The 17,791-nt window shown below is 56.3% G+C and overlaps 1 protein-coding gene across 1 annotated transcript; it reads right to left on the reverse strand.

Moving 5' to 3' along the window:
* Positions 1-5,900: 5,900 nt before the first annotated feature.
* SCNN1G (sodium channel epithelial 1 subunit gamma) lies at positions 5,901-17,324 on the reverse strand. Its single transcript, XM_053957949.1, has 13 exons — positions 17,232-17,324; positions 16,714-17,038; positions 15,661-15,955; positions 15,037-15,230; positions 14,545-14,648; positions 13,543-13,706; positions 10,689-10,787; positions 9,398-9,515; positions 8,830-8,908; positions 8,694-8,751; positions 8,291-8,352; positions 8,020-8,095; positions 5,901-7,622 (listed from the first exon to the last, which is right to left on the reverse strand). Exons 1-13 carry the CDS (start codon positions 17,260-17,262, stop codon positions 7,242-7,244), a joined length of 1,986 nt encoding a protein of 661 aa, XP_053813924.1. The 5' UTR covers positions 17,263-17,324; the 3' UTR covers positions 5,901-7,241.
* Positions 17,325-17,791: the final 467 nt, after the last annotated feature.

Consider the following 17,791-nt stretch of genomic DNA (forward strand, 5'->3'; position numbering starts at 1 on the left):
GGAATTTTGCTGGATGCTCTTAGGTCTGGATTTACAGATGAAGAAGAGCAGAGGTGCTTGTTCCTATCAGATCCCACCAGTCCCTGTCACTGTCACCCACTCAACACTGATGCAGGCGTTGTGGCCCCGCACAGGGAGGCTGCCCCTGTCCCTGCTCCTGTCCCTGCCCCTGCTCCTGTCCCTGCTCCTGTCCCTGCCCCTGCTCCTGTCCCTGCTCCTGCCCCAGCTCCTGCCCCTGCTCCAGCTCCTGCTCCTGCCCCTGTCCCTGTTCCTGCTCCTGTCCCTGTTCCTGCTCCTGTCCCTGTCCCTGCTCCTGTCCCTGCCCCAGCTCCTGCCCCTGTCCCTGTCCTTGTCCCTGCTCCTGCTCCTGTCCCTGCCCCTGTCCCTGCCCCAGCTCCTGCCCCTGTCCCTGCTCCAGCTCCTGCCCCTGTCCCTGCCCCAGCTCCTGTCCCTGTCCCTGCCCCTGCCCCAGCTCCTGTCCCTGCTCCTGCCCCTGCCCCTGTCCCTGCTCCTGCCCCTGTCCCTGTCCTTGTCCCTGCTCCTGCTCCTGTCCCTGCCCCTGTCCCTGCTCCAGCTCCTGCCCCTGTCCCTGCTCCAGCTCCTGTCCCTGTCCCTGTCCCTGCTCCAGCTCCTGCCCCAGCTCCAGCTCCTGCTCCTGTCCCTGCCCCTGCCCCTGCTCCTGCTCCTGTCCCTGTCCCTGCCCCAGCTCCTGTCCCTGCTCCTGTCCCTGTCCCTGCCCCTGCCCCTGTCCCTGCTCCTGTCCCTGTCCCTGCCCCTGTCCCTGTCCCTGCCCCTGTCCCTGCTCCTGTCCCTGCCCCTGCTCCTGCTCCTGCCCCAGCTCCAGCTCCTGCTCCTGCCCCTGCCCCTGCCCCAGCTCCTGTCCCTGCTCCTGTCCCTGCTCCTGTCCCTGTCCCTGCCCCTGTCCCTGTCCCTGCCCCTGTCCCTGCTCCTGTCCCTGCCCCTGCCCCTGCCCAGGGAGCCGGGCACCCGGCACAGGCTCACCCAGCCTGGCGGTAATTGCCAGGTTCACCGTGTGCACTCCCAGAGACACGCTGTCACTAAATGACATCGAGTCATTTGGTTGTGACCAGTAAAACCCCATGAAGTGACAGTGAGCATCTCACAACCTCCCCTTGCCGGAGCTGTGTAAAACCTGTTAACTGGCCTGTGTTTGCGTTACAAAGATCAGGCAGTAAAACCCAGACTGGTTTTGTTTTACAAGCCGCAGGAGAGGGGAGGGAAGGGGCCCCGCGGCTCCTGCTGGCCTGGCACAGCTCGGTGGGCCGGTGGCCACAGCGAGGGCTTGCTCCGTGCCAGGGCTGTGGCACCGCTGCCTTTGGCTCTGCCAGCCAAGCTGTGGCTGCAGGGAGGGAGGCATGGGGCAAACTCCTCTGTGCCCAGCTTCCTCAGCCTCAGCGTGGTGACCTGGGCACTGAGTCCCAGTTCACCCGCAGATGACACTGGGCAGGTTCAGTGCAGCACTGGGATGATTTGTCACTGGTGGGGTTTCCCCTGACCAGCTCTGTAACTAATTGTGACAGAGAATTAATTGCACTCATCTGCCTTTTCCGCTGTACAAGTTTACTGGAAAAAAATATCCCTCCTGCTGTGACTCCAGCATCCTGGGATGTGGCAGCTCAGGTGGAGCCCGGTGCTCTGGATGCCCCCAGGCCGCCCTGGTACAGGCGGGGGAGTGCCAGCGTGACTCCAGCAGGATGCAGCAATGTAAAGGTGCCCTGGGCTGGTGCTTTATGGTCCCCTCCCATGTCCTGGGGCAAATGTGAACTATTTTGTGACTGATGACATTTTATAACAAGACCAGAGCTGATTTATAACAAGACCAGGAGTGATTACCCCTGTGTACCCAGGGGAACAGCTTGTACCGTTCAGGATTCATTATGTAAACTTGGGTGAGAAGGTCTTAAAACCCAGGAGGACGGCACTGGAGTGAGAGGCGTTGTGACAACAGGGTGATTCACCCGGCTGGAGCCGGCTGCCACCTCCGCCGTGTCCTGGCTGATCACATCCCGCCAGGCCGGCGCTGGGCTCTGCTGCAGGTGAATAAATAGAGGGATGTTTTTAATCCCTAGAAACACATTTGGACAAAGCACATGGGTGGAAGAGAGAGATGTGACCCCGTGTCCCACACCCCATACCTGCTGCTGGCTCAGTTGCTCGGGGCTTTGCAGGTTGGGGTTGGGTTTTTGTCCCTCATCCCCACAGTGTCCCCTCGTGTACTTTATACCTCACAGCTTTGGGAACACTGCCGAGGGCAAGGCTGCTGGGGTCACAGTGCCACCATGGTCCTGGAGGGCTGGCAGGCCGGCAGCCACATACCCCGACAGGGTACAGCTCCCACCCAGCTCCTTCTGCAGGGGAAACCGAGGCAGAAGCGTGAGACTGGGAGGGACAAGGCAGTGCAAGAGTGTTACAGGAAAGTGCTGAGGCTTGGGTGAAGATTCCAGAGGACAGAGAGGCAGGAACACTCTGTGCACAGCCCTGGGGCCAGGTGTGTTTCCCTGTTTACGCCCCCGGCTGTGTTAGAGCCAGGCCAGGAGCAGGCACGGCTGCAGGTCAGCATCCCGGGCCCATGGCTGCCCGCGGGGCCGGCGGGGAGGCCGCAGGGACAAGGACAGAGGGAGGACTGGAGAGTCCCTGCCCTCCACCACCACTGCCCCGGGGCCTTCACCGCCAAGCCACTTCCCAGGCCAGGTCACCCTGGCAGTGCTCTGGAGAGGGGCTCAGCCAGGTGGGACGGGCGCCGGCCGTGCCCAGCGCTGCCCACGGCTGCCGTGGCACGGCAGGCACAGCCCAGCGTCCTGGATGGCAATGCCCGAGCTGGCCAGGGGGTTCTGCTCCCCCTCCTGCCTTGGGCACTGCTCTCTCTCGGTTCCAGTGTGGGCCGTGCCCGGTGCCGCGTGTGCCAGGGGGTGTGGGCAGCTGGCGAGGGCCCCGCACGTCCCGGCCCGTCCTGCTGCAGGGAGATGCCGGCATCGGGATTAGTGTGGGGCCGTGTCGTGGCATGTCACCGCGGGGGAACTGCTGCACCCCTGGGTCACACTCTGACTCACCCTGCTGGAACTGCCCTGCCGCAGCCCGGCCTGCGCTGGGGATGCTCCAGCTGCTGGAAAATGCTTCCAGAGTGCCGAGCACAGAGCACAGGCTAGGCTGGCGGGGATGGCTCCGGCCAGCTGTCCGGGGTGGGGAACTGCTCCGGGGCTGGCTCACCCTGCCCTGGAGGCGAAGGGGTAAAGCTGAGCCATCCACACTGTCCAGCCGTGTTTGGCCTCCCCAGAGCTGGGCTTGAGCACAAGAGGCTCAGAGCCTGGATGGATTTTCCATTTCCATAGGCATGTGCTGGAGATGCCTTTCCCCAGCCCAGCCCCATTTACATTAATGAAGCATTTAACTCCCAAACCTGTTTGTGGACCACTGGATGTCACCCAGATGTCACCTCTCTGGAAGGAACTTGGGCAGTTTTTAACCCTGTCGGTGCTGCCTGGCTACATCTGCTGGGAGCGGCTTTGGGCGGCTGCCCCTTCCTTCCACTCTGAGGGAGGCTGGGGTCACCCCTCCGGGCTGACACCCCCACACGGGCAGGTTCCTGCCACCCAGAAAATCTCTGTGCAGCTGGATTTTCCTCCTCCTCATCCACTATCCCCCCACAGCTCTTCCATCACCTCTGGCTTTCTCCCCGCGGCCGTGGCTGCCGCGGGAGCTGTGGAGGAGCAGAGCGAGGTTCTCCTGCTGTGCCTCCTCTCCTCGAAGGGCCGGTCCCGCGGTGCCGGCAGCCTTTCCCCGTGAGTCACCGGCACCTGCTGCCGCAGGTTTGTTTCAACACCTCTCCGCAGCCTGTCCCTTGCCAAGGCAGTGCCCCCGTGCTGCCTGCACCTTGGCTGTGTTTTCGGGCGCTGCAGCTGCTCCCCGCAGCCCTGCGGTGCCACAGAGCTGGTTCTGTGGCTCTGTGGCTCCGTGGCTCCGTGGCTCCGTGGCTCCGTGGCTCCGTGGTCATTGTCATGCCTGCCCAGAGCTGGGCACTGTGGCCACAGCTGTGTCCCAGGGACAGGAGGCAAGCGGGGGCTGCTGTGAGTGAGGGGCGCCTGCTCTGCAGCCCCGAGCGGGGCTGGCTGGGCTCCCAGCGCCTGCCATGGCTCTCCTGGCAACACTGTCCCCATGGCAAGAGACCAGGCTTCCCACCCGAGCCCGGAGCCAGTGCAGTGGAACAGGGGATGGTGCTGAACCCTGGATTTTACAGCCCAGTTGTTCCCTGAGCTGAGTTTCTCAGACCCTTTGGGTTTATGATGTTTAGTGTGTGCCAGTCCTGATTCTCAGACCGTCCCAGTGGCTTTCTGTGTTTGAGGTGACTCAGGAGTTCAGCACAGTTCAGTGTTTAACTCATGATGAAGTAAGCTGTAGCTCCGTGGCTCTCTGCCTTCTGAGGGTTACTCACACACGGAGAAAAGGTGTTGCACCTGCCCCAAGAGTAACTGCAAACAGCACCTGCAGAACACCTGTGCTTTTCCAAAGAATTTAAAGCAAGTGTTCTCCCCAAAAAAGCACCTGTCAGGACACATATCCTGGGTTTTCAGTGGGAGAGCCCTGACATTTCTGCTGCTGGACCACTACAGGTTAGCAGCCTTGTTCTCCCTCAAAGGATATTCCCCTTTTTGGAGCTGCAGTTCTTGGTATAAAGTCTGATCAGTCCTACGCCTGCTTTTGTGCAGGGTTGGCACCACTCTGTTTATTTTCCAATGTTTTGTTTTGCTCTGGGGAGGCTTTAGAAACACGAACCCCTGACCCATCCCAGTGTGCCAGCTGCCAGTGGCTTCCCCAGCCCTAGAGCCAGGCTGGGGGATTTCCTCCTCTCAGGGGGCTGATTGCATGATTAGCACTGGCTGTTCTAACCCAGCTCTGTGGGCTGCTGGGGGTGGGCAGAGGTGCTTGAGAAGAAACCCAGGAGCAGCTCAGCAGTGGGGAGGGAACAGTACCAGCATCAAACTGAGCGTGGGCAGCCTCTCCCTAGCACTGCAGCAGACGTGAGCAGACCCTGTGGAGAGCTGTGGTCTCTCAGGTGCTGCTGCACACGCAGGTACAGATGTGGAATGGACGAGCTGTGGTGATGTTGGTGATGTTGGTGATGTTTGCTGAGCCCCCCGGTGTGCCCTGCGGGCCGTGCTCCCTGGCAGCCGGGGCACTGACCCCTCGGCATTGGAAGGCAGGTGCTCAGCCAGGTGTAACGGGGCCAAACCAGCTCCTGTGCCAGCACCACCAAGCTGGCAAGGAAGGAGTTTGTGGCGAGGTGTTCCTTAGCTCTGGACTTTGCTGTTACTCCTGTCCCTGCAGCAGGGGGGACAGCTCATGCCTGTAGCACCAAGGGGAGGTGGGGCTCCCTGGGCTGCTCTGTTCTGCTCCAGATCTGTTTTGCCACCGCTGCCCAGGGGCCAGAGTGTCATGATCAGCTGGTATTCGGTGCTGTTAGAGGTGATGGGGATGAGCCATGGCTCGCCCAGAGCACCTCTCTCAGTGGACCAGAGGCTGAGGCAGACCTGCTCCCCACTTCTCCTGTGGCCTCCAAGGGACTGCTCAGGTGTGGAGCTGTCTGGGGACACCTGAAGTTCCAGTGGTTTTGGTCTCTTGCTGGTTACCATTGCTTTATGAAAGGCCTTTTCACTGCTTCTGCTTGCACCCCATGTTCCTCCTGCCTGCTCCTGAGCTGGATCCCACAGAACCCCCCTGCTCCATCTCTGCTGAGAGGCCTGGGGTACCTGGCTGAGAGGCTTGGCCCTGCTGAGAACCTACAGCCCCTGGGCAGGCAGAGACAAGTCCCCTCAGCTCTCAGGATGCCTGCAGGGAACTAACTCATACACTGGTGATTTAAAAACAAAAAAAAGGCAAAGCAGTTACTCAAAAATATATCTTTATTTTTTCAGTTTATCATATATTTAAATAATTCAGTTAAAATAGGTTTTATTGCACATTAAAGAACCTTTCTGGCTTCTCACTGTCCTCCATAAAATAAGGTCCTAGAGAAAGGAAAGGAGAGACTTCCACTCAGACACCCCTGACATGCTCTGCATGGCTCTGGCCCTACAGACCCCAACAGCCAGTGTGGGGTGGGCTCTGCTGCTCGTCTCCACAGGGAGCTGAGGGGCTGTGGCAGGAGGGAGCTGGCTGCAGGCTGGGGCGTGGGGAAGGCGCTGCCCCAGCTCGCCCAGAGCACTCGTGGCTGTGCTGCACAGGCAGCAGCCCCGGGGGGAGCAGCACAGGAGGTAAAACGTGGGTGCTGACACTGCTCTGTGGACGGGAGTGCGTGGGGGCAAGGTGGATGAGGTACAAGTGGGGGCGAAACTTCCTCCAGGCATTGCCAGCTCCAGGGCAGGCAGGGGGGGAACTGGGTGGCTGCAGGAGGAAGTCCTTGCCTGGGGTTGAGCAGGAAAAGAGCAGCCAGCTAACTCCCTGTGAGGCTTCTGGGAAGTAATTTAATGAGCTCCTTGGAAGTTATGTTTAAGGGCTGCCTGAGTGATGTGGAATGGAACAAGCCTGCAGAGGATGCACTTCATTACTGTGCTCCAAATTGGATTTCATGCCCTTTCAGATGATTCTTTGGGGATGACTCGGGCTTTCCTACCCCAGCTGTGTAGTAACTTGCTCTACAAGCCCATTTCTGGTTGTCCTGGCTTTTCATCTCACAAGAAAGAGCTCCTCAGGCCACCACTGGAATTAGGTTTCTAATGAAAATTCAAATGAGAGCTTTCCTTTTATGCTCTTTTGTGCTTTACCCAAGCCCCTGTCATGCCCTTCCTACAAATGCCATCCTGGACTCCTGACAGCCTGGGGTTTTTCCCACAAGTCCAGCCACACAGCAGAGAGCAATTAGTGTTAATGCTCAATGTGGCATCAATCTGCTGCTGTGGAGCAATTCCTGCCCACATGCAGTGGGGTGTGTGCAGCTGGTGGCTAATGCGTGCCTTTGCCTGGTGAGACATCCCAGCTCAGTACCACATCCTGCTCCGGCCATCTCCTGCCATCATTAACTTGAGAACTGATGTTGCTTGAAGCTCCTAATGTCTCTGAGCCCTTGGCTTTTGTGTCTGAGCTTTGCTCAGGGCAGCTTTGACTGCCAGTTCAATCCCTGAGTAAGGGTCTGACCTGACAGCCCTTCAGTGCTTGTCTGCATCGGTGCCTTTCGGCGCGGGTCCAGCACCCACCCCTTGGGCGGGCGGGCGGGTGGGTGCCCGGTGTCAGTGCTGGCCGAGCTCCAGCGTGTCGGGCAGCTGCTCTGTGAAGGCGGTCTCCAGGCGCAAAGTGCTGTAATTGGGGGGGGGAGTCCTGGGCAGGGGGCTGTCCTGGGGCAGCGGCAGGCGCAGGGCGGTGGTGAAGGTGGGCAGGTCCTCGTCGATGCACGCGGGGTTGTCGTGGCCCTGCCGCTCCGGGTCGCCGGCCTGCGGCGCCCTGCCCCGCTGGCGCCCGCTCCACCACTTCTTTGCCCTCTGCCACTGGTGCCGCGTGACGATGGACAGCGAGTCGATGAAGAACACCTCCACGATCTCGATGACGCAGACCACGGAGCAGCTCATCCAGAGGCCCAGCTGGCCCCCGAAGTTGGACAGAAGAATGACGAGCTGGAAGAGCAGAGAGCACAAGGTTAGGGTCTGCAATGGGCACGTGTCCACGGTGCCAACGCAGCAGGCAGGGAGACGGAGCCAGGGCACCCAGGGCTTGCTCAGCACTCCCAAATGCACCGGGCCCATCTCTGCTGTTGTTCTCTTTGGCTCAGCTTCAGAAGGAGCTTGGAGCTGAGCTTGCTGTGCAGCCCCTGCGCAGGGCTCGGGGCTGGACAGGCAGAGACGTGGCCCGAGATAAGGGCTGGAAAGGGCAGGACCAGCCCAGAGGTGCATATCTGAGATCAGCTTCCTGCCCCTGCCCGTGGGATTGCTCCCCTGGGCAGGTGAAAGCTTCCAGCCTGCGTGGGAGGAAGCGCTGCGTCTCCTGGGAGTAGGGACCAGCACGCTCACTCACCGTGTTGGCAGGATTCTCCGAAATGAATCTCTCGTTCAGGTCCTTGTAAAACACCATGAGGTTGGCAAGGTCTGTCCTGGGGAAGAAGGAGGCAGGCAGAGGGTTTAGTAAAACAATAACATGAAACATACTGAAAAACTATGCAAATAACCAGTTGGACCAGTAGGGCTGGGCTGCTCCAAGGGAGCTTTTTCCCCAATTGCCATCATTAGGGCTGCCAAGATCGTATCAGAGCTGGAGGTGCAAGGCAGGAACACACAGGGGGACTTACTTGTTCAGCTTCTTGTTGAGTTTTTGCCCTTTGTCCCAAGAGAGAACTCGGAGCATCCAGTCCTGGAGAACAGACAGAAAATGCTGCTCTAGCTGCAGGTTCTTGTGCAGAGACCCTTGGGAAGGGACTCATGCTCCACACCTCCTTGGGCTAGTATGGGTACCAGAACTGAGTGTGTGACAGGCCAGCTGAGCCCAAGGGGATCTCCCAAGACAAATGTCAGTTTAATGGTGAACTCCTGGAGGGGAAGCCCTGAGCTGGAAACTACAGACTGGTCTCTGGGAGTAGTATCACTGAATGCTGCTGACTACCCCAGGGCCTTCTGCTTTTGTGCTGAGCCTCTGGGGTTACTCAATGCCTTGTGCCAGGCTGCTGTTCTGGTGGAGTGCAACTGGGGACTGACCTCTGACACGATGGATGGCCACTGAGCAATGCTGGTGGTGAGCGCCCACTCCTTGAAGCTGCAGAGAGAGGCAGGATGTCACTCGTGAGCTCCAACTCCCACGCACACTTTACCTCTGGCTGTGGCAAGGACTTACCTGCAGGCGTCTTTGCAGATCTGCTGGCAGCCCAGCTGCTCCTTCACAAACTTTTCATGCAGTCTGTAGTAGCAGTACACTGCAGGGGAGGAGCAGGATGTGTGTGAGAAGCCAGAAAGAAAACCTGCTACCTGGGCTGGAGTGGGACATCTAGGGCATAGGTGGCCTTTGTGGCCATCGCCTACATGGTGGGGATAAAAAGATTTACCCTATAAATATTGCAAAAGACTCTTGAGAAGTGGCTGTCACTTGATATTGGCATGAAAACTGCCACACCTGGTCAAGCCCTCCACTCGACTGCTCAGTGGTGGGCACAGGTGACAAGCCATCAGGGGAAGTTTCACAAACCAGTCAGTGTGAGCAATGGAGGCACTTCTGGCTCTGGGTGTGGGGGCTTAAGTGGGTTAAGGCAGATTTGCCTCATCCCAGCACACTGGGCGTGCAGCAGCTGTGACAGGGACACTGGGGGTGCTGGGTACAGGGGGCTGTGTGACAGGGACACTAGGGGTGCAGGGGGCAGGACTGGCAGCTGAGGCACGTGCAGTGCCAGAGGTGTTCCAATACTAACTCCAGTTTGGGTTCTTCTTGTAGTTGCAGTACTCGGCCCCGGCGGGTAAGGGCTGTGCATACTGGGCACAGCCACACGAGTCCACCATGGCCTTCTGGAAACAGGAGTGCAGGCAGATCTGGGGAGAAAAAACAGAGCTGGGGGCTAAGAGGCACTTCCAGGCTCCTGTGCACCTAAAAACATCCTGCATATGACAACAGCAGTGGGGTGGGAACCCTGTTTCCCTGGGCCTTCAGGCTCTGCTGTGAGTGAATACAAACACTGTGTATGGTGGAGGGTTGAGGCTCTAGTGCAGAAAAACCAGAATATAATCTTCTCGGAGGATTACATATATGGGGGTTCTATGAATGCCCCCACTTCCCCTATAGCCACCAAAAGCTTCAGTGTTGCAGCTGCTCCTTACAGAGTCAAGGAGAGGGTTTTAGGACTGCCATGGCACGTGGCCCATGAATCACTAACTAGGTGTGGGAAGTGACTCACAGCAGCAAACGTTCACAGCTTCCACCAAACCCTGCTGGTGCCTACTAAGAAAGGTGAAGCTGGGAGGATTAACAGGGCAGCAGAACTGTGGCTTGTGCTGAAACACTGGGACATGCAGGAACAGAACTTCTTTTTTAAATCCCAGTCAAGCCTTTTGGTCCCAGTCCCAGCCCTCCTGAGCACTGAGTTTCGGTGAAGTACTGTTATTAAAAACCCGAAATAATGTCTGGGTGATCCTACCTGGCACTGCACCACAGCAGATCTCATATTCCCCATAAAACAAAAATTCAGCCTGGACCTGGGCTTTGCAGCAGGCAGCAGCTAATGTAAGTACAATTCTTCAACTGGAGAGTGCCAGAACAACTGACACTCTCCAAGAGGACCCAATTACAGAAACCATGCAAAATTAGTGGAAACTTACTCTGTAAACAAACATCCTGCTATCTGGATACTGATTAGATGGTTTCTGTTATTCTTGGAGTCCTAAAGGTCACAATTTCTGGCTTCAAGGGTTACTAAGCTGCAACCTTTACTTGGCCAATATTTTCCAGTCTCACATTGCTTGAAAATTGCCTAATGAGCTCATGTTCTCTCTTTATCTAACAGGGTGCCTGAGGGAACTTCAAACAGCAACCACTTAGGAATAAAAGTTGGATTTTAAGAAGTGCTGTCACATTTTACATCAGTGGTAAAAGCAACAACCCTGTGCTCAGACTGTTCCCAGTCTCAGGTCCTGGACCACAGACTGTTATAAAGCTTTTCATGCAGGTAGTTTTCAAGCAACTGATAAACCCAAATGTCATGGCTTTACCTGGAGTGAGTAGCTCTTGTTATAGAGATTTTCCACGGGTATGTCAGCTCCTGTCTCTGTGCAGTCACTGTAGGGTTTGCTCAGCTTGCGAGACTGAGTCTGAGAAACAGAAAAGAAAAAACTTGTGGTTTTGGAGTTCACAGAGAAACAAAGGATTCTGTGACACTTTATCCCAACTCTGAAACTGTAAGTGATAAGGCAGCTTTGAATAGAATGTTTACCTTTTGCTCCCTAAAGTGATTTGTCGATCCCTTGTCAAAACAAGGGTTTTTTTAGCCCTATATCCGTTTCCCAAAAAAAACCTGCTCTGGTGGGATTCTCTGCTGTCTTCCTGGAAACTTTCTGCAGGAATGCAAGGTGGTATAATCATGGCAATGAGGACTTTTCAAAGCAGAGTAGTCCAAATGCATGTTCTTTCCTAGTCTTAGAGGCTGTGTGTCCTTTACTCTGGATGTTTGTGTTCTGAGGGACTGCAGTTGTCGGGGCTTTTGGGTTATTTTCTGTGAGGATCCCCACCTGCCTGAGCTGCTGTTGCGCTGGCTGCTCCCGTGCTGTGGGTAAACAGCACTTGAGGCTCCACTAGCGCTCAACAGCACCTCTCTCAATCCACTCGAAATCAAATGTTTGTCTCCCTCAAACCTTTTTCCAGGCGCTGCTTTGACCCTTCCTCTCAAATGCTAATGACTATTCCTGTTCCACAATCTCTGCCCAGGGCAAGGTGCTCTGACATGCCAAGTCTGTGCCTGCAAGCTCTGTGAAACCAGGGCTGGGAGCAAATTCCCGAAATCTGATTCCAGCTCCATGGCCCACTTCCTGCAGACTGCCTTACCTCCCTCAGCCCCTGCTATCTTTCCGCAGTAATTATCCACTTTACAACAGAGTGGCCTGAAACCACAAGAAACATCCATTTAAGAATCCATTCACCGGTCTTTCTCTACAGAGTTTAAAATCAGAATAAAAAATTCTGTACAAAGGCTCAATCTAGCAGGAACCTGAAAAAAGCTCATAACCCCTAAGGCACTGAATGCAGCTCCTGAAGCCACACCTGATAGGAGCATACTTCACCACTTTGACTACAGCAAGAGAAGGCTCTGGGCCAGTATCATGCAAGGCAACACATTTAGAGATGCCCAAATCTCACTTTGGAGGAAAAGATGGGATTTCAGTACTAGAGATGCATTACTTCTGAAAACTGACAGAAACCAGCTTTTAAATTCCACATCCAATGTAGTGCCAAGACAGTACCTCAGTCTGCTCCTGGGGATTCCAAGAGATGATCGATCCTTTGTATAGAATTATTTTGTTGCGGCTTATGCCCCTACAAAACTTACTTGTTCCTTTAGGTACTGAAATAATTTCCAAACTAAAGCATTTAACTAAATTTATTTAACTAAAGCATTGTAACTCTGACCAATCAATGCCTTGTTTGCATGCCAAACATCTTGGAATGTTTTGGAGGTGGGGGCCAGTCCTAGTACCCAGCAGAAAGCCATGAGCAATAACCAGACACTGATGCTGTGTTCAGAGCCCAGCGAGCAGCACCGTGTGGGACACAGCTGCTGTGTCCTTCTTTGTGACCTTGCATGTGGGGACAAGCACTGATCTGGCACCTCGGTGCTGCAGCCCTGTCCTGACCCCCCACCACTCAGCAGGCTCTCTGGAGCTGTCTTTTCCCAGCAGGACAGTGATCCCCAGCTTTTGTTCTGAGACCAGAAATTGTATCCAGCTTCTATTTTGGCTGCCTCATTAGGATGCAATTGGATCCCTTCCTCATGACAAATCTTATATATACAGACATTAAGATGTGCCCAGTCTTGTTTTTTACACTACAGCAAAATGTCAACCCTATTGTGCTGGGAACATATTACATTAAATATTGAGACTCTGCCTTGTGTGACCGTCTCTGTACGGTGATGGTGACAAAGAAAAGAGTCTTGAGAGACTGTCCTCACACCATCCTGCTTCCCAAACCTCTCAGTCGTGACTGACCGAGGAGTTGCCACCACAGTTTTCCAGACACCTGGAAGACAGTTAACTATTTGCATTTTGTAAAACACCAGACCTCTTTTAATGTCTTTTCTAATGCAGGGCCTATCACCATGCGGCACAGCAGATAAGCAGGATGGCCGACGCTCCACCAGACCAAAGAAAGAAAGGCAGAGCTGAAGTGTTCACTTAACAGCCCATCCAGATGAAAGGGGACCTGGCACAGCTTTCACTGCTGAGCCGAACCCCCTTGGGCCAAATGCCTCCTCTGAACTACACTAAATGGGGAAAGCAGGAGCTGCAGCTCTCCCTGTCTCTGCTCACAGCTGGCAAAAGCAAAGCCGCTGCCCACGGGGGTGTTTTTACTGCTGGGATAGAGAGAAAACCAGCAAAATGAGGCTTACATTCACAAAACAGATCAAAGGGGTTGTGTTGCCACCATTCCTAAGGACCCGACCCCATCGCGGGGACCCACAGCTCCAGCTCTGGCTCCTCTGCCCGGGGACCCTCGTGGGAGGAAACTCCCTGTGCATTGCTAAAGCCAAAGGAGGCACTTGACAACACGTTTCTGTGGTTGTGGATTTTGCTGTGAAAACAAAACCAAAAATCCCCTGGAAAGCGAAGGGGTGGAAGAAAAGGGAGAACAAACAATATCCCAGGCCAGTTTGGTTTAGAAAGACCTGATTTTCCCACGGCCTACTTTTCAGAAAAGTGCTGTCACAGGATTTCCTTCAGGGCACTTCAGCTGCTGAGTGGGAGGTATTTAAAGGCCTTCGAGCTGCTGGCTCTCTGAAATCACCCCATCAGTTCCTATTTACAGCTGTACCAAGGCAAAGGTGTGCCCGAAAACGAGATTGTTGCCACTCACAAAGTGCATCCCTATGGAGGTGGCTGCTGCAGTCTCAATTTCCGTGCCAATGTCTTCAATGAAGGGATACTCGTTTTGGTCGTGGACCATGATCTTGGCTCCTGTGGACGTCACCAGGAAGGGGTTGTAGTCTGCTTCATCGATGTACAGAACAACCTGCAATCCTGAACCACAGAGACAAGGCAGGAAGTTACACCAGGAGCTAGAGCCACGTTTTCTGGTCAGGGAGGGCAGCACGGCTTGTTTCATGTTAGCTGGCCTTAAGCAGAGCTGTAACAGCCAAGCACAGCCTCTGTCCAGCCAGACCAAGACACCTGCAGCCAGTAACATCACTTGATGGTACTGAGTACAGCAAACAAATAACATCTGCTGAGAATGTGGCTGGAACTCACTTTAAAAAGTTATATAACTGGGCAGCAGTAATTTCAGCTGGAAAACATTAGTGATGCAATGATATTATCTGTATTCTCGGGCAAGAGTTTGCACTAGTTCAAACAGGCATTTCCCCAATCAGCCTGTACATCTACAGCCAACACATCGCTCACGCTCCAGCAGGATCCAGTTTGCTGAACCACTTGTTATCAAACAGTTCCTCTGCAAACTGCCCTGGAACACCACAGGTGTGCAAAGTGCCCTGGAACAGTCCAGGTGTGCAAAGGGCCCCGGAACAGCCCAGGTGTGCAAAGTGCCCTGGAACAGTCCAGGTGTGCAAAGTGCCCCGGAACAGCTCAGGTGTGCAAAGTGCCCCGGAACAGCTCAGGTGTGCAAAGGGCCCTGGAACACCACAGGTGTGCAAAGTGCCCTGGAACACCACAGGTGTGCAGAGGGCCCCGGAACAGCCCAGGTGTGCAGAGGGCCCCGGAACAGCCCAGGTGTGCAGAGGGCCCTGGAACACCACAGGTGTGCAAAGTGCCCTGGAACAGCCCAGGTGTGCAAAGGGCCCAGAACAGCCCAGGTGTACAAAGGGCCCCGGAACAGCCCAGGTGTGCAGAGGGGACTCACCGTACTCACTGCCGCCCGTGGAGGTGCTCAGGATGGTCCCGCTCTCGCCGCTGTTGAAGGTGTAGCAGTTGCCGTGGAGGGGGTGATGGAAACGAGTGAAGTGCCTGGAAGAAATCGAATATCATGACACTGTTCCCTGTAGTTCTGTCTGTGGGAGAAAGGCAGCACATTTGGACTTTGGTTTTGACAGAGACAGACCAGGACTGCACGAGGGGTTTTTTACTTCTTTTCAAGAAGTTAATTTTGCTGAAAGATGTGGGTCTCTTTCTGAGTAACTTGAAACTACATGGCAGTAGGATCTAGTTTAGTATTTCAGGAGATGGAAACTCGAAGTTTTAATGTGGGAATGGGGGTTAATAGCATGGGGGAGGCAGATTCACAGAACTAGCAGTGGCTCCTGCTGGAATTCAGCAAATACCAAATATTCCATTCCTACATATTATGTACTTGGAAATAAGCTGTTAAGATGGCAGGAATTTTCTGTGCACTGACCTTTTGTCACAAGATAGGCCATCAAAGAAACATGTCAGTAGAAGGTCCTCTGCAGAATAACTCAATTTTTCTTTAGTCTCCAGGGGAATTTGTGCCATGATGTTCATGTAATGCAGCTTGTACCACTCCTGGATGGCGTTAACACCTGAACTGAATGTGTACAGGGCACACTCGCTGCTGTTGTTGGCATCACACTGACAAGCACAGAGGGGAAAAAGCATTTCAGATGGACTGAAATCAGGGATTCTACAAGGCAGGTGTAAATTAAGGATTGGACATCTGATAGTGTTTCTCTTCCACAGAAATAACCATGTATGAAGTTACAATGGGCATCAGAGATCTTTTATGCAGGGCTAAGTGATATGATCAAATATTTCAGGACCAAAAGAAAGGTCACAGATGACACTGACTCCATTTGGGAAGACTTCAGGAAGGTACTGCTCTGGAGGTGAATCTGCAGCAGCCACGGAGGCTTAGGCAGAAGAGCAGACAGGGTGCTCTTCACCACTGTGCACAGCAAAGCCACCTGAGCAGGCAATAAAACCTGCCGGAGGGACACTGACCCCAACACAGCCCTTTGCTGCCCCACGGGGAACTTGCTGGCCAGGGCACAGTGACACTCACCAGCTGAAAGCCAATGATGTCATTGGAATCGCCCGAGTTCACGATGGACGAGTCCTTGTGAAAGACACTTCCCTCGATTTTCCTCTTCTGCCCACTGTGCAGGTCAGTCGCTGTCCTGGAGAAGTCCTCGACCTTCAGCAGAGGGATCTGTTCGAAGAAGCCGCTCCCCGTGCTGTTCCAGTCATCCACCGACCGGCGCACCTTGGACTTGCCCTCAGAAAATCCATAGAAAGTTTCCAAAGCTTTTTTTGTCTCTTTGTCCAACTCAGATAAGTACTCTTTCATGGCACTGTACCTGCACGGGAGACAACGCGACAGTGACATCCCACCCCACCTCACTGCAGTGCTCTGCCTGCTGCACTGCGGATGCCACGGCTTGGGACAGAATCCCTGTGGAGGCCTCACATCAGTGAGGGCAGACACAGCTCTGTCCCTGGAGAGATCTTGGAGCAAGGACCCCAGGAAGCAGAGCAGACTGAACTACAGAGAAAGTTCTCCCAGGACTCTCAAGCTCCTTATGTTAGGAAGTCTGAGGAGGCAGAGTATGTGGAAATAAGACTTAATCCGTGAAGCTCATCAAAGAGCTGGATCCCCATGGGGACTGGAGTGGGAATCTGCCAGCAGAACAGAGAGCAACGTAAAGCATGATTTGACAGGAGAAAAAGTATTGTTGTTAAATCATGTCAAAATCTCCCATAAGGAAAGAAAGAAGAAAGAGAGGAGTGAGAGATGTGCCCTTTCCATTTTTTAGGAGATGATGCTGCTTGTAATCCTAGAACTTCGGTCCTGGGAAGAAGGGAATTTGAAGAGAGCCAAAGAGCTGACAGGGACTGTCTGGAGCAGAAAGCAGCGTGAACCGAGCCGAGGTCAGCAGGCAGCAGCGAGGGGTGAGAGTGTAAGCCACACGGCACGGAGGGGGATGTGGCACACCAGGTGCCCTACAGGGAAAACCCAGGGTAGGGAAAGTGCTGACAAGGAGCAGCGGGACGAGCTCGGGAAGGGATCTGGTGCTGTGCAGGGCTCCCATCCTCCCACCAGCTCCCCAAGCCTTACTTGTACGGGTTGATGTTGCAGATGGTGACGGCGGGGAACGGCAGCTTCTGGAACTGGACGGTGACGGAGACCGAGGCGCTGTAGTAGTTCCTGAGGAGCTCCGCGCACTGCCAGAGGATGAGCCCCACGGCGCTGAGGGTCAGCACGATCCAGAGCAGGCGGCGCAGGCGGCCGCGGGACACCACGATGCGGCGGCAGCCGTGCGTGTTGGTGTTGAGGCAGTACCAGCGCATCAGCTCGCTCAGCGTGGGCGCCTGCGGGCCGCGCACCGGCAGCGTCCGCTTCAGCCGCGCCGTGATCTTCTTACCGGGAGCCGTGGCGGCCGCTGCGGGCGAACCGGGCACTGAGGGGGGGTGGCTGGGGGATCGGCGCCCGCCGGCCCGGCACACCGCGGCGGCAGGGTCCCGTCCCGCCCGGAGCCGTCACCGGCCATCCCACCCCTTTCCCGGTGTTTGATCCCCGGAACGGCCGTCCCGGGGGTTGGGGGGGGGGGGGGAATCACGCTCGCCGCGCCTCACCTCGGCCGCCCTCCGGGCCCGGCGGCGCCATGCTCCTCTCCCAGTCCCGGCGCCGCTGCCGATGGGGCGGCGGGCGGCCGCCCCGGTACCAAACCCCGCCACCGCCCCGCCCCGGACCGCCCCGCCCGCCCCCCCCCCGCCCCGCTGCACGGCCGCGCAGCGCCGCCCCACGGCGGCGGCCGGGGCTGCGCGGGGTGCCCGGAGTAACGGGCCCGAGCGGGGCGGGCCCGGCCGGGCGGGTCCGGGAGCGGCGCCCGAGCCGCCGGTGAGGCGCGCGGGGCCCGCGAGGGGCGGGGGGGGCGGGACCAGCGGCGGCACCGGGGCGGGGCCGCGGGGGGAGGTACCGGCCCCGCGCTCCCGGGCCCGCCCCGCGCCGCGCCAGCACCGAAGATGGCGGCGCTGCGGCAGCGTCCGCCCGTCGCCGAGGCGGCGGCGCGGTCACGTGGCGGCGCGCCCCGCCCCGCCCGCTGCATGGCGGCGCCGTGAGGCGGCGGAGCCGCGGCCCGACCCGGCCCGGCGGGATGCGGCGGCCGCCGCCGGGCTGAGCTCCGGGCCGAGCG

This window comes from Vidua chalybeata, chromosome 16 (genome assembly GCF_026979565.1).
Source record: "Vidua chalybeata isolate OUT-0048 chromosome 16, bVidCha1 merged haplotype, whole genome shotgun sequence".
NCBI lineage: Eukaryota > Metazoa > Chordata > Aves > Passeriformes > Viduidae > Vidua > Vidua chalybeata.

Excerpts from the sequence above, each read along its gene's own strand:
- SCNN1G (XM_053957949.1), bottom strand. The coding sequence starts at position 17,262 with ATGGCGCCGCCGGGCCCGGAGGGCGGCCGAG. Across the intron at positions 13,707-14,544 it reads CACGGGCGGCAGTGAGTACG|GATTGCAGGTTGTTCTGTAC; the intron begins GTGAGTCCCCTC and ends TCTGTGGTTCAG. Across the intron at positions 7,623-8,019 it reads CGGAGAATCCTGCCAACACG|CTCGTCATTCTTCTGTCCAA; the intron begins GTGAGTGAGCGT and ends CTGCTCTTCCAG.